The 25296-nt window shown below is 40.9% G+C and overlaps 2 protein-coding genes across 9 annotated transcripts in view; both read left to right on the top strand.

The window, feature by feature from the left end:
• The first annotated feature begins 330 nt into the window (after positions 1 to 330).
• Positions 331 to 2521, top strand: LOC6033286 (serine protease 53). The gene is made up of 6 exons (XM_038250966.1): positions 331 to 418; positions 493 to 597; positions 827 to 1037; positions 1096 to 1254; positions 1316 to 1722; positions 1779 to 2521. Exons 1-6 carry the CDS (start codon positions 331 to 333, stop codon positions 2519 to 2521), a joined length of 1713 nt encoding a protein of 570 aa, XP_038106894.1.
• A 434-nt stretch (positions 2522 to 2955) lies between these two features.
• The window catches only part of LOC6033287 (sodium/hydrogen exchanger 7), a 34707-nt gene continuing 12366 nt past the window's right edge, over positions 2956 to 25296 (top strand). For 7 of the 8 annotated variants that reach the window (XM_038252099.1, XM_038252095.1, XM_038252097.1 and 4 more), the window contains exons 1-5: positions 2957 to 3460; positions 21288 to 21616; positions 21681 to 21967; positions 22027 to 22274; positions 25033 to 25235. In XM_038252099.1, coding sequence (XP_038108027.1) covers positions 3187 to 3460; positions 21288 to 21616; positions 21681 to 21967; positions 22027 to 22274; positions 25033 to 25235 — 1341 coding nt within the window. In that variant the 5' untranslated portion in view covers positions 2957 to 3186. Of the gene's footprint in view, positions 3461 to 21287; positions 21617 to 21680; positions 21968 to 22026; positions 22275 to 25032; positions 25236 to 25296 lie in introns of all 8 variants that reach the window. The other variant, XM_038252094.1, reaches the window with a different exon arrangement.

The raw sequence follows: 25296 nt of genomic DNA, 5'->3' as shown, positions 1-25296 counted from the left end.
CACAATCAAAAACCATTTCTGATCACTTTTCTGTCAAGAAGGACTGCGAGGCTCGCTGCGAGGTTAATTTTTCAAAATTTATTTAAAAATCCATTTTAACCTCTTTGTGGTCGTACAAAGGGTCAATGTCGAGGTCAATGTACTCAGAAAAATAAGCTTTATCGCTGTAAAAATTAATATCAGCAATCTAAGCTTCATTTTAGGACCCAATGATCAAAAACCACCCAAAACTCCCCGTTCTAATCGATTCAAATGAAGCAGAGTTCTTTTAAAAACCTGTTCATTCTTCGACTTGTTTCCCAGTTTGGTTTCAAAGACGGTGGAGTAAGGATGGGTTTCAAGCTAGGTTTCAAGTGTAGCGTATCTGCTCTCATCGCAGTAATAATTGCTTTAGCCACGTTTTCATCATTTTCACATGGTATGATCAAAAGTTACAGTTTTGTACTTAAAGTGAGCTTGTTTTAAATTAAAACCTTTTTTTAATGTTTACAGCTAATCCGCATATTGAAGATGAGCTGGTTGAAATCAAGGATGAATTAGGAGAAGTGTTCAGTAGCAGTATTCCAGATGATTACTACCAAAGAATGAATTTAAAAGGTATTATTATTTCAATTATTTCAATCCCAAAAAATATGTGTGAGACCGCAATCAAAAATTTATTGTTTGCAATTCTGAATGTCGTTTGACTTGTTTTTGGCAATAAATGCAAATCAAGCGCCACTTGTTAATATCGGTGACATCATTCCAATTCTGTTAAGAAGATGTGTTATGACTATATTTATTTTTGAATATTTATTCAAATTTATATTTGTTCGTTTCTCTGCAGACTGCCACGCCCGCTTCCATGCCCGGCCCGTGAATGAGTACCGCATGGCCATGTTCGAAGGAGTCAGTTTGAACGGAACCGAGTTTCCCCATCTGGCTGTTGTGGGACACCGTGGTCCGCCAGGAGACGTGCAATGGAAGTGCACGGGATCATTGATCAGCAAACGGTTCGTCCTGACTGCGGCTAGCTGTGTTTCGGATGGGAATGTCGAGTGAGTTTAGGGTGGCTGCAAAAGTTAATGTCATTTAAGCTTAATGATTTCTTTGCAGGCTGTTAGTCGTTAAAATGGGGGATGTAAATTCTGCAATCAAATCTGACGATAAGTTTGCGCAAGAGTTTGGAGCTAGCAATGTAACCGTTCATCCAAGCTATAACACGCGTTATCAGTACAATGACTTGGCCCTTGTTGAACTGGATAAAGATGTTGTGTAAGCTCGAATTTTGGAATTAAAAAAAACTTCATTTAAAATTTAATGAACTTTTTCGTAGCCTCTCTGCAGGCGTGTGTCCAGCTTGTATTTGGTCATCGGCTCACTATCCGTTCAACTGGTATGAGGTTGCTGGAGTTGATATGACTGCTGCTGCGGCTAGTAAATCCGACTCAATCAAAGTTAAACTCTCATCTGTCGAATCATCAAAGTGTGAATCCGATCTGCTGAAGAGTGGTTCCCTTCCGTACGGCACCCGTCACGACCAGTTTTGCGCTGCTAGTGCCAATAGCTGCAATCAAAACCTCGGTGGACCGATTCAAATTCCGCTATTCACGTATCAACATGTAGCCCCGTTCTTGGTCGGTGTTAAGTCGTTTGGAGAATCTTGTGACGAGGTTTATCAGCGTATCGCTCCACATGTTGGCTGGATCGAGACTGTTGTAGGGGAGAGTCTCACTCAAACAGGTATGGTAATTTCTTTTGACATAAGTTTCATGTTTAATATAATGTCTCGTTTTCAGATTGTGTTAACAAATACAAGCAATGCTTCGAGCCTGCCCAGATGGACGATGAAACTGAAGCTGTAGATCCATATTTCAGTCGTGTCTACCTGCACTGGGATGATCCCAAGACCGACAATTTGTGTGGCGGAACCTTGGTTGATTACAACATAGTACTCACTTCCGCCCACTGTACCTTCAACAGCCGGGGTGAATCCCCAACAAAGGTGTCTATAGTGAACCATCAAGCTGGAATTACGGAAATTGAAAGACATCCCGATTTCAAACAAGGATCGTTGTACAACGATGTCGCGCTGATTCGGCTGGACAAATACGTGAGGATTGCCAAGTGGATTGCTCCCGTCTGTTTGCCATACGTTGAAGCACTGGAAGGCCACGATACCACTCCGGAAACCTTTTCCTGTCGAGTTCCCAAAGATGGATTTAACGACAAATTGCAAATCTACATTCCCTCGAAATCCCGTTGCTCCAGTAACGACACCGTTTACGATGAGGAATATATGGCCCGTTTTCCGGAGGGTCTTGGCAAACGGCTTAGCTGCTTCGGCACCGAGTACCGTCTGGTTCCCGGACTCGGAGAGATTGACGCGGGTGGACCGCTGCTCAGCCGTGATGAAACCATTATTTTCGGAGTGAACGCCTACGCCACCGATTGTGGTTCGTTCAAACCGCTCATTACGACGGACGTTGCTCCGTTGATACCGTGGATTGAGAAGTTTGTGTTGAGGAAGCAAAAAAAATAATTTTTAAAAATTTTAAAAATAAAAATGTGGATTGTCTCTGACAGATTCAACTGACGAAATAACATTCAAAATAAAATATATATTTTTCAAAAAAGACATTAAATAAATCAGTCTTTCTTTTTTTTTCAGAATCAGTCTTTCTTTAAATCAATCCATTTAAAAAAAAAGTCGTGTTTTGCTAAGAAGAAGTCTCAAGCTCAATAAAACCACATAAAGAATTCAATTCTTAAGCATGTTTATATTTTATTATATTATGAAGAAAGTACTGATAAAAACATGTTTAAAACCAAGAAAATTTTATTAAAATTAAATTTTTATTTTGTCCATTTGAGCTACGTGATGTCCACAGTGAAACGAGAACACGAAATATTTCAACCTTGGCTGTAACATTTCTGGAGCACCCTGTGCTGCCCCCAACTGACAGTAACTGTCAGTGCGATAATAAACAAATAGTGAAAATTTATCATAACTTGAGTGGCCGTCGCGATCGCAAGAGTGTAATTCCGTATTAATTTCGCAAACCCCCGGCGGAGAAAGTGTCCTCGCTAGTGTCGCGCGAATCAATCCGGTTCCGGGCTCCGGAACCGAGTAAAGTTCCCGCGATTAGTCGCGCCTGGGGGGGAACATTCGAAAGTTTGTGCAATTTCGTGAAGTGAAGTGAAAAGATGGGGCGCGCAAGTATGAGCCTCCGGAATGTTCGTTCCGAGCTGAGTGTGTGGTTTGTGGTGGCCTGTGGGGGGCTGCTGCTGGCGAGCCAGGGATGCCTCGGGGAGTCCACCGATATCGAGCTGGACGCGAAGGCCAACAAGATCCACCAGATCGATTCGCTGAACCTGCTGCTGTACACCTTCCTGCTGACTTTGACCGTGCTCACGATTTGGCTGTTCAAGCATCGGCGGGTCTCGTGGCTTCACGAGACAGGACTGGCCGTCATCTACGGTGAGTCAGCAGCCTCCTTTTTTTCATCTTTGTTTTGCATGCGTGATAAGAGCAGGAATGTCCTTCCCGGAGTGGGGGGGAAGACGTCTTTGACCCTATTTTGGCGAGCCTGACGTGTCCCTGATTCTTACACAATTGGCATTGGCATTAATGGTAAAATCGATTTATTATGCTCGTCTCGTATGTGACAACCATCAGCGGAGCAGAGGCGTAAGGAAACGACTGCGACTAGGTGATAATCGACGACGATATCGTTAGGAACCATATGGTAAAAATTTAGTCAGTCGCTAATTGTATTAAAAAAAGCTCTAGGAACAAAACTAAACTCTTAAAACGCCACAAACGAATGATGCAGCATTCCTAGCCCTGGGGTGGGAAGTTGCCGCGAATTGATTGATGACTAAGGTTCTGTTATTATTTAGAATTGTTCGCAATACCCCAGCGAGCGAGACTCGGCGAAAGCAATCGCGATTGAAATTGATAGCCACTGCGCTGCTGTAATGTGTATAGTAAACATGATGTCTTCCATTAGTGCGGGAATCCCTCCCGGAGGCCGATTCAGCATTTCGAGTGTCGTCGTTGGCGACGACGACTAAGTTGCTGTTATGTTTCTAATGGGAAATCAATCGTTGAGTTGCTGCTGCAGCCGCGCTCTTATCGCACCGATGTTATCAGCTGTTCAAGCAATTATCGCGGGCGTGACTCTGGACGGAGGGTGGCGGATCGAACTGGCGAGACGGGAAACCGTGCTGTGCATACGCGATGAACGGTTATTTGTGGGACGAATAGTTGGAATTAGTGCTGGTTAGATAATCATGCAGCTTGTGCATTCACTACGTCAAAACGGGATGTTTTGTTCAGTGCAGCGTCGACATTGTCGAAATTAAACTTCTGCTGCCCAAATTGCTATTAAATTTTTTAAACTGCGACAAGAACTTTTTTTTAGTAGCTTTTGTTTTACGATAAACATTTCTTCTCTTGTAAACTTTTTTTCTTTCATTCCGAGTATTTTTTATGCGTTTATTGTGTTTAGTTCTACTCTGGGTGCTGAATAGTGGTTCGCAAAACGGCCTCAATTTTGAGCTGTCAAAGTGGAACTAATTTACTGTTCGCCAAAAATAGAGAGATTATTGTTATTATTTTATTGTTTTTTTTTTTTGCATGAATGAAAAATTTGTGGCTTTTGAGGACTTGGAGTTGAAGTTAAGAAATCTTAAGAAAGTTGAAGGCGAGATCGTCATTTTTAACTATTATGAATAGAAGTTGTTTAGGGAGTCGATGCGGCAGTATCCATCTAGAAGCTGTCTTAATTGTTTGATTCCGTTTGAAAACCTACTGGTTTAGTGAAAATCTTCACTGTTCGTTGGATCTGCTTCGCTAGAACTAGCGAATTTTTTTCGCTGGACCAGGAAGTGCTGCAGGATTCCAACATCAGCCAGGGAATTATCTGTGACATCGCAGAATGACACTCTCGCAGCAGTTCTTCGTCACCCGTAAAAAAGAAAAACCTTTTCTTACCGATCGAAATCGAAAGCACACAATTTTCCAGCAAAAAAAAGATTATAAAACAGCTCATTTACCAGCAAGAAAAAAGTCATGCTTATACTTGAACAGTAGCCTACTTTGCAGATGTAAACAATTTGGGATCATTCGAAAATCACGTTACGCATTCTCATCACCCTGGGTAGGCAATATCTCGAAAGATCGTCCAATTTTCTGGGGTTACACATTTCCCGGGAAACGGGAAAATTTTAACCAATTTCCCGGAAAATCCCGGGAATTCCCAAGAAATTTTAAATTTTATAAATTTTTTTGATCTTAGCTCTGATAAATATTTTGCAGCGAAATTGGGTACTAAAGCCCTATGTATATTTTAATTTACAACAATAAAAAACACGATTAAAAACCATTTCTGACCACTTTTTTCATTTTAATGCAAAAAAAAAAAAAAAGTTGACAAGACAACATTTTTTCGATGGTTCAACTATGGTCCCCTTGGAACGAACTGTCAAGTAGGAGCTTTTCTGTCAAGAAGGGCCGCGAAGTTAATTTTTAAAAATTGAATTAAAAATCAATTTTAAATCCTTTGAGGTCGTTCGAAGGGTCATTGTACTCTGAAAAATAAGCTATATCGTTGTGAACAATAATATCACATTATTAAGCTTAATTTTAGGACCCAATTGTATAGAACACCGACTTTAATGGTTAAAATAAGTTTGAAGATCAATTAAAAGCTTGACTACAAGTAAAAAATCAAACAACTTTCAGTAAGTGTATAATGTTTCTAATTTGTTAAGGCTCAAATCGTTCAATAAATCAAAAAATGATCTCGAGTATTTTTTATCAAAGTTTTTGGACAGTGAGTAAAATGAAACCATGCTTCACAATCATAAAATTTCTTTTAATTTTGCCTCTGTAAAAAGTTTTAGAGATTGTGCACGGCAAAAATTATGTTTTTATGACAAATAACTTTTCTAAAACAAGTCATACTGGTTTCAGCTCTTGAACAAAAAAGTAAAGCTTTTAAGTTTTTCTTTGAAAATCCATCTTCTCGTGTTGGTTTTACATAAAAAACTCGATGTTTTCAAATATTTAGAGAATTTTTTAAAAATATGTTTGCATTTTCAACAATACAAAGTAGTTTTTCAATGATTTTTTTATGGTTTTATTATGTCACATCGTATTCAGGATTATAATTGACTTCGGTTGAAAGTTTTTTCATAGAACAAAAACATGATTTAAATTATGCGATAAATTAACCCTCTACTGCACAATTTTTTTTTGGATTTTTTTTCCCTTGTTTAGGAGGTCATTTTTAGCAACTTTTGTTCTCTTTACTTCTCTTGTTTTATGTTTTTCTTGTTTTATTTTTAGTATTTTAATTTTCATTTATCTGGTGTAGTTTATGTTAGTTTTTGGTAGTATTTGGGCTATTCTACCACCTCCTATCATTACATTTTGCCTTTCTAATTTTTGCATGTTTTTAAGTCACTTTTTCAATTTTTTGCTTGTTTTTCACATTTTCTGCTATAGAATGGCACCATCATCATTTAAATTGTAAAAAAATGCGTAGAGGCATAGTCTGGGACACTAGAAAAATTACTGCATACTTTTTTTTACTTAAAATATAGGAAATGTTAGTAAGGGAGCATCCATAAACCACGTGGACACTTTAGGAGGGGGGGGGGGGGTATGGCGATTGTCCACGTTCCATACAAAAAAGATTTTTTTTGTATGGACAATTGTCCACGAAGGGGGGGGGGTCGGAGTCTAATCTAATCTAATCTAATCAGACCCTAGCGCAGCCAATCTTTCGAAGGGATCCTGGAGAGTGCCTTAGGTTAGATGACGCCTAGCACTCTTCTTGTCATTTATTAACGTTTGTAGTGCCCCATTGCATCGAAATGCATTGAAACATCACAAGCGTTAAAGCGGCCAGGCCTACTGCGTAAAGCCGTATCGCAGAGATGACTCGTAATTGGGTTGAGTTTGAGCACTGAGTGTTCGAACCTCAACACAATTTTGAATCGACAGGGGAGGAAGAAGCGTGGGGACACACCACCATACGCCCCGAGATTTTTGGTTGTATTCGTTGGGAGCACCATGCTAAGAAGGTTTGGTACTCCGGGACCCTCTGGGATGGGACATTGTATTTCCACGAATGCCCTGGACACTATTTGCCGTGGTTATAGCGCCACAACTCGCTTCTCTGTAACAGTTTTCCTAATTCCAGTCCACGCTCACCAAGTCGTCATGGCCTAGTGGTTAGCATTTTTGCTTACCAATCCAAAGGACGGAGGATCGAACCCCGCCTCGAGCGACTTTGATTTTTCGTTCATATTCATCATTCCAAATTTCTGTGTCTTAACTTTCTCGTTGGGAGCAGATGGGAATCGAACCCAGAACCATTCGCTTACAAAGCGAACACCGTAACCAGTTAGCCACGGCCGCTCCTTGAAGGGGGGGGGGTCGGAGTCTTCCAAAAAAGTGTCCACGTGGTTTATGGATGGTCCCTAACAAACATAGCCAAAGTTGACCCCTGAAAAAAATTAATTTTTGAAAATATTGGCAATGTTACATAAAACAAGGAAAACTTCCAACCCATGCTTTTTAAAGATCAAAAAATTTTCAGATTTTTCAGATCGAAACCCGTCTAAAGGCGGGGTTAGGTTGTAGAGAGTTAACAGCATTCCGCAATTAATTTTCCATTTTTTCATAATTAACCCTCTAAGACCCAAACATTACAATTTTGCTTTGGCGGGAAAGGGTTAATATCTTTTTTTAAATGAAATAACACCAATTGTATGTATGTATGTAAGATCTCCATACCCGCAGGCAACTTGGTCCTGGAATCGAATGTGAGCGCTAGGTGATCAATTCGATCATCTTTTACTCCGTAATCTGTACACCCAAGTGCATAAGTTTTTTTGCACGAATTTTAGTGTAATAACATTGGAATTTTAGTGTACTATTATTGGAATCATTTATTTTCATAAAGTTCAATCTATTTCCAGATGCTTCAGAAATTAATATTATCAGAAAGAAATTTTGATATCAAATTTCTGATCTTTTGATTAATTCTATATGAACTGAACAATAAATTGAATTGAACAAAATTATGTTAAGTTTCTTAATTTATTTATTTTTCTCAGAGCATTTTCAAAAAATTGCTTTCAAAAAATTAAGAAAATGTATACTTCCGAATTTCGGGAATATTTTTTTTACGGGAATTCCCGGGAATTTTTTTTCCCGGAACGGGAAATTGGACGCTCTACGTTGAAAATAATGAAAAGTTGAAAAAAAAATGTGCTAGTTAGTAGAATATGTTTTGAGTTTTACACTTTGCTTTTTTTCTGAAAAACTGTTTTCTCAGATATTCGAAGACCAATATTTTCCTGGACCTGGTGTGTTTGCAGATCACTTCCGGTGGCCGCCGAAAGTTAATAATTGCACAGCTATAAAATCGTTAAAAACATGCCAATTTTATCAATAAATAAAATCCTTTTTCAAATAGCATCCTAATTTTATTTGATTAAAGTATACTTTAGTACCACCATCTCCCTCAATCCGGACAACAGATGACCGCCTTCTCCTTCTCGAACCCACAAATAGTCGGCTCCACCAGGTGCTTCTTGTACCGCTGCACCTCGTGCCAGCAGTCCGTCGTGACGGCACACTTCCCCGGTTTGGCGTCCTTCGTAGTGCACACGCTACCCACGTACAACGCCCTGTCGTAGTACTCGAGCGTTCCCGTTCCGATCGGCAGTTCCGCCGGTCCCCGCTGCCGGAGGACAAACTTCTCGATCCACGGAATCAACGGCGCCACGTCCGTCGTAATGAGCGGATTGAACGAGCCACAGTCGCTCGCGTACGCGTTCACTCCGAAAATGATGGTTTCATCGCGACTTAGCAGCGGGCCACCTTTGTCGATTTCACCGAGTCCGGGCACCATTTGATAGTCCGTCCCGTAGCAGCTCATGCGGCCGTTGAGCCCTTGGGAGAATCTTGCGGAGTATTCCTCCTCGTACTGGATCTCGTTGTCGTTGCAGCGCTTTTTTGAGGGTATGTAGATTTGAAGTTTATCTGTGAATCCCTCTTTGGTAGTTCGACACGAGAAGGTTTCCGGGGTAAGCTGGTAGCCTCGCAGTGCACTGGGGTACGGTAGACACGCTGGGGAGATCCATTCGGCGATCGTTACGTACTTGTCGAGACGGAGCAGAGCAACGTCGTTGTAGAATGAGCCTTTGCAGAAGTCCGGGTGACGTTCGATTTCCGCGATTCCAGCCCAGCGATCTATGATGGATACTTTGGTCGGGGATTGGCCCTGGCTGTTGAAGGTGCAATGGGCTGAAGTTATGACCACGTTGTAGTCTATAAGGGTTCCACCGCACAGGTTGTCCGTTTTGAAATCATCCCAATGAAGGTAGACTCGGCTGAAGTACGGGTCGACGGCTTCCGTTTCACCTTCCATCTGCATTGGTTCGTAATAGTTCTTGTACTTGTTGATACATTCCACCGGATTCAAACTCTCCCGGACGATGGATTCAATCCAGTTGATGTGAGGCGCGATCAGCTGGTAAACACCGAACGATCCATGTCCACATGTCTTCCCGAATGACGTGACTCCTACCACGAAGGGAGCGATGTGTTGATACGTGTACAGTGACGTCTGCAACGGTCCTCCGGAATCACCTTGGCAGGTGTCACTGTGCAGACTTGCGGCGCACATCTGATCGGCACGGATTCCTTCCGGAAGACCTTTGAAAGCGTGGTAAGCGGATCCACATGTGACTGCGTCAACTGGAGCCAGCTTAGCTTTGAGCAGGTCGGGAATACTTCCACCACCGAATTCAGTCGCTCCAAATCCTGCCACTTCCAGCCACTCGTACGGGTAGTAAGTAGTTGGCCAGATGCAAGCTGGACATACTCCCGGGGTCAAACTGCACAAGAAATGAGTGTAAGGTATTTCAAGATATAACCCCTTACATCAATCCTCAATACTCACGTTACATCTCGATCCAGCTCCACCAGCGCCAGATCGTTGTACTTTAGGCGCGAAACAAAACTCGGATGTTTCACCACTCGCCGCACGCCAAACTGTTGCGCGTACCGATCATCCGTGTCGATCGCCAGATTCACGTCCCCCATCCGGACCACATCCGGAGCGCTGCCATCGCTACCAGACTTGTCCGCCGAACAGTGGGCGGCGGTCAGCACAAACCGTTTCGTAATCAGCGATCCCCCGCAGCGCCACTGCACCTCGGCGGTGCCCGGCTGGCGCCAACCCAGCACGGCCATGTGGGGAAACTCGGTCGCATTCACGCTGGTTCCGTTGAACACGGCCTGCCGGTGTTGGTCGATACGCCGATTGTGGAACCGCGTGTGACAGTCTGAGACGGAAAATTGCAATTATTGCAGAGGTTTTCCCGAGAATTTTCTAGATATTTGACAAAATGGTATCTGAAAACAGTTGCAACGATTCGCTTCTTCCGTTCTAAAAAGATTGAGAGTGGTCAATCCTGTTTTTTAGAATGGAAGCTTGTTTATTTTGCATGTTTGACTTTACTCACCTTGAAGATCATTCCGCTCAAAGTATCCTTCCGGCACTGTGCTGCTGAACACATCGCCAAGTTCCGGTTTCAGCTCCTCGAGCTCATCCTCGATGTGAGGTGTAGCTGCAATCACGTTACAAAGCAATCAATTACCCGGGGATCACCCGAAATAGCAGTCCCGACCTACCCCCAGCTAGCTGCAGCGCCGAGGTAAGGATCAGTACGGCGAGCGTAGCATTTTTTCCCGTGACCACGAACATTCTTACCGTCGGCCGCGGTGGTTAGAACTCGATTGGAAGAACTCGCGCTTTGCAGAACAAGTCCCGGCAGAAGATTGCGTTGTGTTGATCTTGTTTTTGGGGGGTGTTAGAAGGAGGTAATAAAAAACGAAGAAGACGAGAAGGAACCGGTTTTGTATTTTTACTTTATTGTTCGACAAGCTCGGATTAACCTCGCCTGTGAGGATCGCGCCAGACGGGACAGCAGATGATCATGTTGTATCCCTTGTAGCCGCAGATTGACGGTCGCACCAGCCGATACCGGTAGCGTTCGAGTTCTCTGCGGCACTCGTTCGCAAAGTGACAGTGACCTTCGAGTCGATCGTTGGTCGTGCAGGGACTTCCCTCGTACAGGAACGTGTCCTGGTAGTCAACGGACTCCTGGGAGCTCCCGACGTTTGTGGCATGCGTTTGCCGTTCCAGTACAAACTGTTCGATCCAGGGAATGAACCGGGCTATGTTGAGGGTGATCAACGGGCTGTACGAGCCACCGTCTCGTGCGAATACGTTGATACCGAACATCACGGATTCGTCGCGACTCAGCAAGGGTCCTCCGATATCGAAACCACCAAGATCCGGGACCAGTTCGTAGTCCGCTTTGAAGCAGCTCAAGAACTTGGTGAGCCCTTTCGGTAGCTTTGCTACGTAATCCGGTCTGCCGGCGACTTCCAGCTCGTCACATTTCTCCTTCGCCGGCAGGTATATTTGGAGCTTCGGCTCAAGTCCCGCCTTTGGTAAGCGTATCGATATGGATCTATTCTTGGTCACGAGAGCATCTATTGCACGGGGATACGGCAGACAGGGCGGCGCAATAATGTCCGACTTGCGCAGGTACTTGTTCAGTCTGAGCAGTGCGATATCGTTGTAATATGAGCCGAACTGAAACTTGGGATGGCGGAGGATCTTAACGATTCGATTACGTTGGCCAAGGATTGAGACTTCCTTGGGCGATTCTTGCTTGGAGTTGTACGTGCAATGTGCGGTGGTTATCACAGTGTTGTAGTCGATCAAGGTACCTCCGCACTTGAGGTCCTCCTTGGGGTCATCCCAGCGGATGTAAACACGGCTGAAGTACGCGTCAACGGCTTCGTATTCCATGCTGAGTTGCTCCTGTTGGAGGTACGTCTCGTAATTCTTGATACATGCTGTAAAAAAGTCAATGTTTAAGGTATCCTTGAATTCGAATCTCAATCCATACTTAAAGGATCCAACGGTTCTCCAACGATCGATTCCAGCCACTGTTTGTGCGGAGCGATCTTCTGGTAAACTCCGTACGATCCCAGCCCACAAGCACTCCCAAACGAGGTAACCCCAACTAAAAGTGCCACCCGTCTGTGGTACGTATGCAGCGTAGTCTGCAGTGGTCCACCCGAATCTCCCGGACAGCTGTCGCTGTTGGCACCAACGGCGCACAACTGATCCTCAGCTATTCCTTTAGAAAGTCCGTGTCCCGCAGGGAAGGCTTGCGAACAGGTTGTTTGATCTACAGGAGCAATACGTGCCTTTAGCAGGTCCGGACTGTTATCCTCAGCAAAGCCGGTTGCACCAAATCCCGCAATGTCAAACGTTTCGTACGGATAAGTCTGATCCATCCAGATACAAGCCGGACACACTCCGGGAGTCAGTCTGTAAAGCGAAACGTTGCACAACCTGTTCAGACGTTGATCGTAAAATACTTACACCACATCATTCTCCAGTTCGATCAACGCCAGATCAAAGTACTTCTCCTTGAAGGAGTGCTGCGGATGCCGCTTGATATTCCTTATGTTCAGCTGCTGCGCGAAGCCATCATCAGCGCCGGAAGCCAAGTTCACATCGCCAAGCCGTACCACCGAGGGGTTCTTTCTAAAATGATTCAACTCATTAAGACATCAATCAGCAAATATGATCACCGTACCCCTCCGACAGTGCACAGTGCGCCGCCGTCAGCACGAATCGTTTCGTGATCAACGATCCGCCACAGCGCCAGTCGTAACCGCCGGCCCCGTTCGTCCAGCCCAACACCGCCATGTGGGGGAACTCGGTATCGTTGACCTTGACCCCGCCGAAAACGGCCGTCTGGTAGACCTGCACCCGCCGGTCGTGGAAGCGCGCGTGACAGTCCGCCAGGTTCGACCGCTGGTAGTAGTCCTTGGGAATCCGCCGACGGAAGTACATGTCCGGACTGTTCATCGGCAGCTCATCCTCCAGGTGGGCTGTAAGAGATTAGTTGTAATTATCGATTTCCAAAATTATTCAAACCAACTTTTACCTTGGGTAAATCCCACCAGCAGCGGCAGAACCAGCATGCAACATGAGTTCAACAACATGGCTATCTGTAGAATAAACTCAGTCTGCGTGCCGATGTGTCTGCCAGGTCCGCTACTAGCGGATGTTTATAGGACAACTTCAACTGGCTTCTTTTTTGCTTGCTTGCTGCTTGAACCACTTTTGATTCCAAACAACTCAATCTTTATACATCGGGAATAGTATTGTATTCTGACTTCTTTAAAATTCGCGCGAAATGAAGATCCGACAAGGGAATAGATCGCACGAGGCGAAGAGGACACATGAATATTGGTGAATGCTCTCGTGAGTCTCGGATGGCTGAGAAACCCGGTCGTAGTGGCGAAAACAGAAACCAAAAAATTAACAAGAATATTAATGTGCTGTGACGAGCCGCAGCGATTGGATGTCCGCGGTTGAGGTCATGTAATCAGGAATCGGCTCAGCTTTGGGAATTTCGAAATTAATTTGCATTCTGTTTGTTTGGTTTGGTCGACTTAATTGTGATTCATTAGTTTTGCATGACTCTTCATATTTTATTTCCAGAAGATTTTCATTCAGATGTTTGTTTGGTAGTTTTGTATCACTCATTATATAAATTAACTATCAAAAATATCAGAATATTTCAAGAATGCAGTCATCTGTGAAGTGCACCGACCACCTTATTCTGCGAAACCGGTTTTTTACTGTTTATTTGCGTTTTGTTTTGATTATGTTCTTCGATGCCACCCCTTAAAGGCCGGTTGGTAGCGTTTTTTGTTTGAATTGTTTTAAGCCTTTTTATAAGAAAATATTATTTCTGAGCAATTCCAGCTCAAATTAAGAACTTTTCAATGAAACTTTGTTATCCTAGGCCTATATAAATCATTTTTGTGTACATGGAGCTAACTGTACTCAAAAATTACATTTGAGAAAGGGCGAAAGTTATTTGAATATTTTTGTATTTTTGTAATTTAAAAATTACTGTATCTTGAAGCCGTTGCATCGTATCAAAAAGTGGCCAAAGACAAACTTGTAGGAAATTTGATGGGCTTTCTATAAAAATACACTGAAAGAAAAATACACGCCATTTCTATGAGATTTTTCAATTTTTATGTTTGAAAGTTAAATTTTAAGGTGATGTCAAGATTTTTTTTTGAGGAAATAGCCTAAGATGTTACAAAAAGACTCAAAAAAAAATGCAAAAATCATTTAGTAAAACTGTTTTTTTTAAGTAGTCTGAACCGATATTAGGATTCGATTCCCCTGACAATTTTACATGAAACTCTCCATATTGACCATTGTCCTATGTTCAATCCTTGGGAAGATACAAAAAAAATCACAGACTTGATTTTTCAGTATCGCAAATATTTTTACCGCAAAGCCCATCCAATTTCCTATAAGTTTGCCTTTAACAGCATTTGTATTGGATGTATGGGCTTACAGATATAAGCTTAATTACATTGCTCATAACTAAAAATAGTATATTTTTTCAGTGTGGTAGAAACCTGGATAGTAAATAAGCTTCGAAAATATTAAAACGAGTCAAATTAAAAAGTTGTCAAAAGCAAACTTATGGGAAATTGGACGAGCTTTACGGTAAAAATATCTTCGAGACTGAAAAATCAAGTCTGTCATATAGAATTCGCCAAAAACCACAAAAAAACTATTTTTTCAACATTTTTTTTTTTCTAAAACTGCTGTATCTTTACAAGGATTGGACATAGGACAATTATCAATATGGAGAGCTTTATGTAAAATTGCCTGGGGAATCGGTTCCCACTATCGGTTTTTAAAAATGTTGACATTTAGACCACTTAAAAAAACAGTTTTAGTAAATGATTTTTGTATATTTTTAGGATAGACATACCATCCTGCACTTTTCGTGAGTCTTTTTGTAACATCTTAGACTTTTTCTTCAAAAAATTTGAACGAAAAAAAAATCGTGACATCACCTTAAAATTTAACTTTCAAACCTAAAAATTAAAAAAATCTCATAGAAATGGCATGTAATTTTTTTTCAGTGTATTTTTTCAGAAAGCTAGTCCAATTGCTTACAAGTTTGTGTTTGCCCACTTTATGATACGATGCAACGGCTTTGAGACACAGTAATTTTTAAATTATAAAATGCAAAAATATTTGAATAGCTTACGCCCTTCTCAAATGTATTTTTTGAGTACAATTGGCTCCATATACAGTAGTTGTTCGGTAACTGGGCTGAGAACGTAGCCCAGTCACCGAATGCTGCTCGCTAACTGGGCTGAACAAAAAATAGCGAGGGGACCACCGATGCATAATATTTTCCTGATGAAACATAAAAATAAAAATTACTTAAATTTATTTACAATGCTTACTTTTCATATTTCTTTGATTTGATAAATGTTTGAAAAAGTTTTTTTTTATTTGTTGAACAGGCTTTTGGTATCCCTTAACCCCTCGGTCATTTCGGTTTGTTTTGGTTTTTTGACGTTTGTCTGCTTTTTAACTGGGCTACAGCCCAGTTATCGAGCGCCCAGTTAAAAAGCAGCCCAGTTAAACAACGCCCAGTTACCGAACAACTACTGTACACAAAAATGGTTTATATAGGCCTAGGATAACATGTCTAAAAAGTACCAGAAAAATTCCTGATTTGGACTGAAATTGGAAAATGGAAACTTCATCTGTATGAAAAAATCGAAATAAAAAAAAAACCTTTACTTTTTTAGGGTTATATCACAATAAAGTAATTTAATTATTTTTTATTATATAAACTTTATTACATAAAGTACATGCTAATCAGTCAGCTCAACTTGCGTTATTAACGGCAAAATCGGTAAAACGGGTAGTATCGGCCGTGGCCTGAACACGGGTAGCTTCCCAATATCGTCATCTGGGCAGCATACGTAATCCGCACCCTCCTCAAACCCGCACAACGTGGCACTGCTGTTGTTGGCCGTTTGCCGCCGAATCTCCATCATACACCCTATCGCGTGCATACACTTTCCCTCGATACCGTGCTTTGTTACGCAGGGCTTGAGCAGAAGTGGTTCCTGCTGTTCGTCAACGGGGAACGTAATCGGTGGTTCTGGAGTACTTGACCGGTCCAGGACGAACGAGTTTATCCACTCGAGATATGGAGATAACTTCAGTGTGATTAGCGGGCTGTACGATCCACAGTGCTTCGCGTAGACGTTCACTCCGTACAGCTCCATGTGGCCGTAACTGAACAGTGGTCCACCTTGGTCAATCTCGCACAGCCCTGGGATCATGTTGTAATCGGTGCTCCAGCAGTCCAGGGATTCGTCGGTTATGTTATTTGTCGATCGTTGGTTGTCGTCACACCGTTGTTTCGATTGGAGAAATAGTTGCGTTTTTGGCTCCATCGGCTTCATTTGGATTCTTAGTGAGGTTGTGGCGAACTTTGTCGTGGGATCAGCTGGACATGCCGGTGCGATTGTTGGATTGATTTTAAGGTATAGCTGTAAACGTATTAGAGCGATGTCATCTTTGAGTGATTCTGGCTGGAAGCCGGGATGACGCTGAACTTGCGTGATTGCAACTGTGTGACCGGCTATAGAAATAGCTATTGGTTCTTGTCCGCGGTTGTTCAATGTACAGCTCGCACTGGTCACTACCGTGTTGTAATCGATCAGGGTTCCACTGCACTTGGGATGTTGTAGCGTGTCGTTCCAAAGTAATTGGACTCTGCTGATGTAAGGATCTCCCACTTCACATTCCGGTTCCAATCGGTTGATATCCAGGAATGATTGGTATTGCTTCGCACACTCTATCATATCAAGTGATTCGCCAACTATTGACGTTATCCATTCCATGTGCGGTTGAATCCTTTGATATACACCGAAAGATCCGTATCCACATCCTCTTCCAAAGGAGGTAATCCCCACCAACGTGGGTACCTTCTCCTTATACGTGTACAGCGTTGTTTGCAGTGGTCCACCCGAATCTCCCTGGCAGCTGTCCTGGTTCAGGCTCGCAGCACACAGTTGATCCTCGGCGATTCCATCGGATAATCCACGGGTAGTTCCCTCGAAGGCCTCCGAACAATTGGTATCGCTGACTCGCTGCAGAAAAGCCTTCAACAGATGAGGACTGCCCGGTTCAGCAAACCCAGTGGCACCAAATCCTGCCGTATCGAACGTATCAAACGGAAAGTGATCCTCGTTCCACACGCACGCTGGACATACACCTGGGGTTAGACTGAAACAAAACGGCATCGTTAGATCTTAATCAATTAAATAGAGCCCAAATTTTACTTACATAACTTCACCGTCTAGTTCGATCAACGCAATGTCGTTGTACTTTGCCGAAAACCGATGCCCGGGATGACGAATGAATCTCCTGATGCCAAACTGCTGAGCAAACCGGTCGTCACTGTCCGACCCGAGATCCACATCCCCCAGGCGAACCACGCTCGGCGCTACGTTCTTATCGTCAACGGCACAATGCGCCGCGGTCAGCACAAACCTGCGCGTGATCAACGATCCGCCACACTTCCATTTAATGCTCGAGTCATCGTCTTCACTTGCGGCGGTAGTGTCCTCTGCCGAAGACCACCCAATGACGGCCATGTGCGGGAACTCGGTCGCATTCACCCGCACTCCATTGAACACCAAACATTTGCTTTGAACAAACCGATGGTGAAATCGACTATCGCAGTCGGAAAGATCTTCCCGGGCAAAGTACCCCCGCGGAACACCTGCCTCGAACAGCGTTTCGTCCGATGTGCGTACACTTTCCTCCTCGAGATGAGCTACGACGAAGGACGCCACCGAAATTAGAACCGCAATCTTGCTCACGAACATGATCTCTCGACAACTGAACTTGGAGCGAAAAGAAAGTTCGCACGATCCTGCCCAGAGTGGGGCTTTCAACCTGTGTGCGCTGCGCTGAACTTGTTCAGCAGCTTTTTTATCGAGCCGAACGATGCTGCGAGCAGCATATTTGCGTCATTGTGCCAGATTGGACCGTAACCATACTGTTGGTAATGATGGGGATGAGTCGGGTCACGTAGCTTCTTTTTTTTTTTTTGTACCCAGACAAGAATAAATTGATTTTATTTTCTAGTTATAATAATATAACAATAAATGCTAATGGAGCAATATCTGCTCTAAACGCATGATTAATGTCGTCTAGCGAAACCATGAAGGGTGATTCCCCGCGCAAGTCCTGTCTCAAAATCACAGACTGTGGCGGGGATTTTTTTCAGTCTTCTTGCTTGGTTGGTTTGGTTTGTACTTGGCAGGATGAAAAAATAAATCAAAGATCTTAGAATCGGAGCTTACTGATCGAACGGTGATTTTATTTATATTTTTTATTGGTGGTACGTGTTGTCGTAATGATCATTTGTGCTGATTCATCATTGTAATGTTGATGATGAAAGAATTCTGCATATTCTAGAATCCGAACTCGAGAAGGGATTTTCTGATTAGAAATAATGACTTTTTGGAAAAAATAGGTACGCGGATAAAAATAATATTTCTTTATTTAACTTTTTTAAACCAAAAGTTAAATTCCCAAAATACTTATTTTTTCATAACTTTTTAACGATTTTTTATGCCATAATGAATGATGGTGCAAAATCTGGCTTAGGAGATATTTTTTTTTTGAAAAAATCGTATTTTTTGGAAAAAAAATTAAAACATGGATATTAAAAATTGAATATGCAATCAAAAAGTACCTAAAAAAATATTTTTTTTTTGTAATTTTTCAATACATTTTGAGAGAAAGCCACCCCCTAAATATTATTTTTGATAAGCTGATAAAATTTCCCTTCAATTTTGTCCTTGGAACATTGAAAATTGAGCAATTGAGTCCTAAAATTAAGCATGAATTTGTGATGTTATTGTTCACAAGGATGAAGCTTATTTTTCCGAGTACTATGACCCTTTGTACGACCGGAAAGAATTTAAAATATAATTTTAAATCAATTTGAAAAAAAAAAATACTTCGCGGCCATTCTAGACAGAAAAGGTCTTACTTGGTCGAAAAATGGTTTTTATCGTGTTTTTACCGTTGCACATAAAAATTGACATAGGACCCTATTAGATAGAGATACAGCCTCACAAAGAATTCAAATCGATGGAAATGATTTTTTTCGATTTTCGATTTTTGAAACTTTAGCGAAATTTTCTGATCTTTTCAACAAAAATATAATCGCAGAGAACAATTTATTTATGGCCAAGCTACACATTTTTGAAAATAAAAAATGGTTTACAAACGATTTTCTTCAAAAATAATTCTTGAACAATTTTTTAAAAATTGAATATTATTTAAAAAATTAAGTAAACAATTAAAAGAGTTTAAGTGCGAGCTTCGTCGGAGGATGACAGGATCAATCCTGCGCATCCTCTGATGAAAAAAAAAGTGGAAAAAAGAAGAAAATCCGACGAGTTGGTCGGGCGTCGGGGCCAGTTTGAGTGCGAGCTTCGTCGGAGGATGAAAAAAAAATGAAGTGTTATACAAATGCCATTTATTAACCATTATATACGCGCTGATCCCTGTTTTGCCTGATGGGATTGGAAGTTTAAAGATAGTTCGAGGACCCGTCTGGTTCTTGTGCTATGTTTAGGCGGGGCCAGACAATGCCCAATGACCTCGGAATTGGGCCGCTAGGATCTCTGCCATTCTGAAATGGGTCATTGGAAGCAGCGCGAGGGCTGTCACCACCTAATACCCGGGACTGAGATATGTTGTATCAGCATCAACCAAGTCTGATACAAACTATTCTTTCCCATAATTTCGCTGCCGGCCAGCGGGTATTGGATTGGACCACACACACACACACACACACACACACACACACACACACACACACACACACACACACACACACACAAATTAAGTAAACAATAAAAAAAAAATCATTTCCATTTTCCATGATTGAAAATTTAAAAAAATCTGTTTTTGGGTTTGTTTTTCTTAAAGCAGTGTACGTACTTGGTCATGACTCAAGTAATGGAAAGCTAGTCAGACAGGGTGATAAAAAGTTCAAAGCCCTCCTATTTATTCTGCTGTTCGTAGAGCTGTTTCTTTATCCCTTTGGATCCTTTGGAGTTGCGTACTGGTCCTAATCCACGTAAAACCAGCAGGATCCAGATAAAAGAGCTCAAATTTGGCTCAAATTTGGCATGGATGATCCTAGGCCAAATTAATTAAAACGTGTTTCTTTTGTCCAAAAAATTGCGTTTTTGAAGATTTTGACAAAACAAATTTTCTTAAATTTTGGTATATCATTCGAACTAAAAGCACCATGCTTCTCCATCGAAATGAGTTTTCAGTACATTTTGCTGGAAACGCATGGTGATTTGCAAGGTGCTATGTGTTCAATTAATGTACCGAATTTCGATTTTTTTCTAAAAGGCATATCTCTGAATTCTGTAATAGATACTACCAGAAAGAGAGCGACAATAATGACTGCAGCAAGATATCGCTAAAAAAACAAAAAAACTGAATACCGTAAACTGGGGTGACTTTGATAGCTATCAAAGTCACCCCAGTTTACGGTTCCCAAATTACGAGTCGGAATTAAACAGTCAAAATTAAGTGGTACTCAGAAGAAACCATGGATTCATTTTTCCCCTCATTCTTTAAATTCATAAATTTATTTCTTTTAAACTTAATATTTATTTATCGCTCAAAAACTTATTACAGAATTAACTAGAACAAAAACCTGAATTCATTAAAACCAGTGTTGGAATTCGAGCGAGAAGAAGGAAAGCATTTCTCGCTCGCGAACGAGGGAGAGAACTTGTAATACTTTTCTCTTCTCGCTCGCGCTCGCATTTTCGTTCGCATTCTCGCTCTCGACGCGATCGCTCGCGAGCGCCTCTGGCTATCCGTTCGTCCCAAGCTAGCAATTTGTTTATCAGGCTTATGAATACGGACCAGGCGATGGTATAAAGGTTGCTGTGTTGTTTTTTGTTCGTTTCTAACACGTTCAACTTCTCGCGAACGGGCAATTCTGGCTCGCGAGAAAGCCCGTTCGCGAGCGGAGGAGAGCACGGGCAATCGGTGAGTTTCTCTCGGCAGCTCGAGACTCGCGGCGAGAACTCGAGAGAGAGAAATTTTTCTCGCGAGAGCGCGGTAATACCAACACTGATTAAAACTTAAAATTTAGGACAGCTTTTTAATTTGTTATAATCCTATTAAGTATTGATTTATTATAATTAAAAAACCTTACAAATAACTCAAGCAAATGATTATTTTCAAAAAGGATACATTTGAAATCTCTTCTTTTTCTCCCCACCCTCACAGGCCTCATCGTGGGCGCCATCATCCGGTATGCTGGCACGACGACGCCCATCACGCACGTGACGGTCGACCCGCAGCCGGACGCCCGCTTCAACCAGAGCCTACCTCCGGACACGCTCTGGTTGCTCTTTCCGGGCAAGCTGGAACCGGTCGACGCCAACTCACCGCAGACACCGGTGCGGGCCAACAAAACCTACTCGTACTCGTTCCGCGGCGAGGTGGCCAAACTCGAAGAGAACGAGATCGACCTGAAGGCCACCTTCGATCCTGAGATTTTCTTCAACATCATCCTCCCGCCAATCATCTTCCACGCCGGGTACAGCTTGAAGCGGGTGAGTTTGAAACGTAATTTTCTAAATTATTTGGAGAAAACTTAATTTTTGATGCTTTGTTTAGAAATACTTTTTCCGCAATCTGGGAGCCATCCTCACGTTTGCCATAATCGGAACGACACTGTCGGCGTTCCTGATCGGTGCCCTGATGTACGGGTTCGTCCAGATGATGCCAAATCTTAGTGCCAGCTTCACCTTCCTGGACACGTTGTACTTTGGCGCGCTGATTTCCCCAACCGATCCACTCACCATTCTGGCCATATTCAGCGATATGCACGTGGACGTCAATTTGTACGCGCTGGTCTTTGGCGAGAGTGTACTGAACGATGCGGTTTCGCTTGTACTGAGCGGGTAAGATCGACTAAACAGCTCAAAAGTCGTAGAAATTAATTAAAACCTCCTACTTTCAGTGCCATTCAAAATTACGGCGAGCATTACTCGAGCAGCGGGGACTTTGAGAGTCACGCCTTCCTACGTTCGGTGGGAAACTTTTTCAGTGTGTTCTTCCTGTCGCTCGTGATTGGCGCTTCGATGGGTTGCTGTACGGCGCTGATGACCAAGTTCACCCACATTCGCGATTTTCCGCTGCTCGAGTCGGCCCTGTTCGTGCTGATGTCGTACAGTACGTTCCTGATTGCGGAGGCGGCCGAGCTGACAGGTAAGGGGACGTGGATTTGGTCTTCCTCACTGAGGAGAGGGTATAAAATCACTCGAAAAATTAACTTTTTAATTTGACCTGCTAGACCCACCTTAAGCAAATGCCTATTCGATATGTTGATCAAAAATATGGCTTTGGCTGACAAAAATTGTCCCGGTGTGGTCTATTCGCTCCAGTTTTGGGTCCTACAGCTTAGTATTGAAATTCATCAAGTTTCATTTAGTTGTTCAAAAAATATGATAAAAAACTTTTTAAACGACAGCAAAAATGGGTGATACCCAACATAACCTAAAATGGCCTAGTCTGATCGCAGCAAAAAGGCCGTGTAGTGGGGTGTCATTTTCTTCAGAGGTGATGTCTGTTTCGTTCTTGACAAAAAAAGTCTGCATTTTTTTTAAACCGGAAATCGGGCGACAAAACCTTTAAATAATATTTGTACCAGCTTTATTTTAATGCAACTAAAAATAACAAACGTTGCTTTCGGTATAGAAATATAGAAAATCGGATTTTCCTCATAAGGCCATATCTTAACATGCAGTATCTGTAATTCAAATTCAAATTCTGAAAATTAGAAGGACCGAGTTTTTTATTTTGCTGAGAACTAAAAAACAGAGATCAAATCAGTAACAAAAAACAATATATTTTCTAGCAGCATAATTTAAAAAATGGAATTCAGAAATTTCGAAATTTAATTGGGTCCTAAAATGAAGCTTAGATTGCTGATATTTTTGTTTACAGCGATAAAGCTTATTTTTCTGAGTATAATGACCCTTTGTACGACCACAAAGAGTTTAAAATGGATTTTTAAATCAATTTTGAAAAATTAACCTCGCGGTCCTTCTTGACAGAAAAGTTCCTACGTGACAGCTTGTTCCAAGGGGACCATAGTTGATCCATCGACAAAAAATTGTCTTGTCATTATTTTTTATTGCATTAAAATGAAAAAAAGTGATCAGAAATGGTTTTATAAAAAATAGTTTTTTTTATTTTTCGAACAAAAACCATTCGAAAATTAAAAGGCTCTAGAATTTAAAAAAAAATAAATTTTTCAATCATTCAGAAACTAAGATTTAAAAAAAATACAAATATTGAAAAAATCCATAAATTTAAAAGTTCTGGAATTTTTAATATTTAAATTTTCAAATCAAATTAATTTAAAAATCAAAATTCCAAATGTTTAAAACTGTTTAAATTTGGAATATAAAATGGCGGTGTTCATGAATTCATAGATCAAAAAATTCATAAATACGAATACCAAAACATTTAAAAGTTCGGATATTTATAATTTTAAAAACTTAAAAAATCAAAAATACAAAAATTAAAAAAAATGTTAAAAAATCTTTAAATAAAAAAAGCTTGGGAACTTAAAAATTATTTTTTTGAAAATGTTAAAATTAAGAATTTCAAAAACTAAGAAATTTAAAAATTCAGAAACACAAATAAAAAAATCATACACTTTAAAAATTAAAAAAACACCGAATTCATAATAAAAATACTTGTGTATAAAAATGTTAACTCTAAAATTCATAGATTAATGATTTTTTGATTTTTTTAAAACTTTAAAGTTTCCGAAAATTTAAAATATAGCCTCAAAAATCTAAAAATACGAAAATTTAAAATTCGTAAATTTTGCATTAGAAATTAAAAAACATGTAGAAATATTGAATCTTTTGCATGCAATTTTTTTTTTCAAATATTTGTTTTTCTCAATTTTACATCAAATTCGAGTTCTGCGATCCCATTTCAGTAAAATTTGAATGGTTGATTGCCTATTAAAAAACAAAATGCATTTTTCAATTTTCATCACCGCCATTTTGGCCGCCATCTTGGATTAAAAAAATCATATCACTTTAGAGTAGTTCATGGTCATACTTAACTCTCTACTGCCCAAATCTATTTTTCGAAATTTTCTATTTTTCCCGTGTTTAGGAGGTCATTTTGAGCAACTTTTGTTCTACGAAAAACTTTACTTCTAATGTTTTATGTTTTTCTTGTTTCATTTTTAACATTTTAATTTGCATTTGTCTTGTTTAGTTTATGTTTGTTTTCGGTAGTTTTTGGCCTGTTCTACCACCGCCTATCATTACATTTTGCCTATCTAATTTTATCATGTTTTTACAGTCACTTTTTGAAATTTTTGCTTGTTTTCACATTTTTTGCTATAAAATGGCACCATTATCATTTAAGTTGTAAAACAAATGCGAAGAGGCATAGTCTGGGATACTATAAAAATTACTTCATGCTTTTTTTACTTGAAATATAGGAAATGTTAGTAAAAAACTCAGCCAAAGTTGACCACTAAAAAAAATGACGTTTTTAAAAACATTTGCAAAGTCACATAAAACAAGTAATTTTCTATTTTTTTTAGAATTCTTCTTTCCAATGCTTTTTTAAGATCAAAAATTGGTTGAAAAATTGATTTTGGCGATTTTTTAAGCGGTGGGGTTGGGTTGTAGAGGGTTGAATCGACAGTCAAAAAGAAAACAACGAAAAAATGATTCCATTATCCGGAGTGAAATTTTGTCAAGGCCTTCGGATAATCGAGTCTAAACTGTATCGATTTTTTTATATAGAATTTAAAAATTTTAAGCTTTAAGAATCTTGAATTTTGAAATATTCTAAAAGTTTTATTTAAAAAAAATTAAAATTGTAGACACTCTAGAAAAGAAAGTCGAAAAAAAATTACAGCTTCTCACGTTTCAATTTTAATAAACTCCCATAAAATCACAACATATAATACGATCCTCTGCTTCAACAGGTGTCGTGGCGGTGCTGTTCTGCGGAATCTGCCAGGCGCACTACACGTACAACAACCTGTCGGACGACTCGCGGACGCGCACGAAGCAGATCTTCGAGCTGCTCAACTTCCTTGCGGAGAACTTTATCTTTTCGTACATTGGCGTGTCGATGTTCACCTTCCCAAAGCACCACTTCGATCCGCTGTTTATCTTCACGGGATTCGTAAGTGTTGGGAGGTCTTTTTGGTATGAATGGTAAAATTAAATTTGTTTTTTTTTGATTT

This window comes from Culex quinquefasciatus, chromosome 2 (assembly GCF_015732765.1).
Source record: "Culex quinquefasciatus strain JHB chromosome 2, VPISU_Cqui_1.0_pri_paternal, whole genome shotgun sequence".
Lineage (NCBI taxonomy): Eukaryota > Metazoa > Arthropoda > Insecta > Diptera > Culicidae > Culex > Culex quinquefasciatus.
The sequence above is the reverse complement of the archived record's forward strand: the minus strand, read 5'-3'. Positions and strand labels throughout refer to the sequence as shown.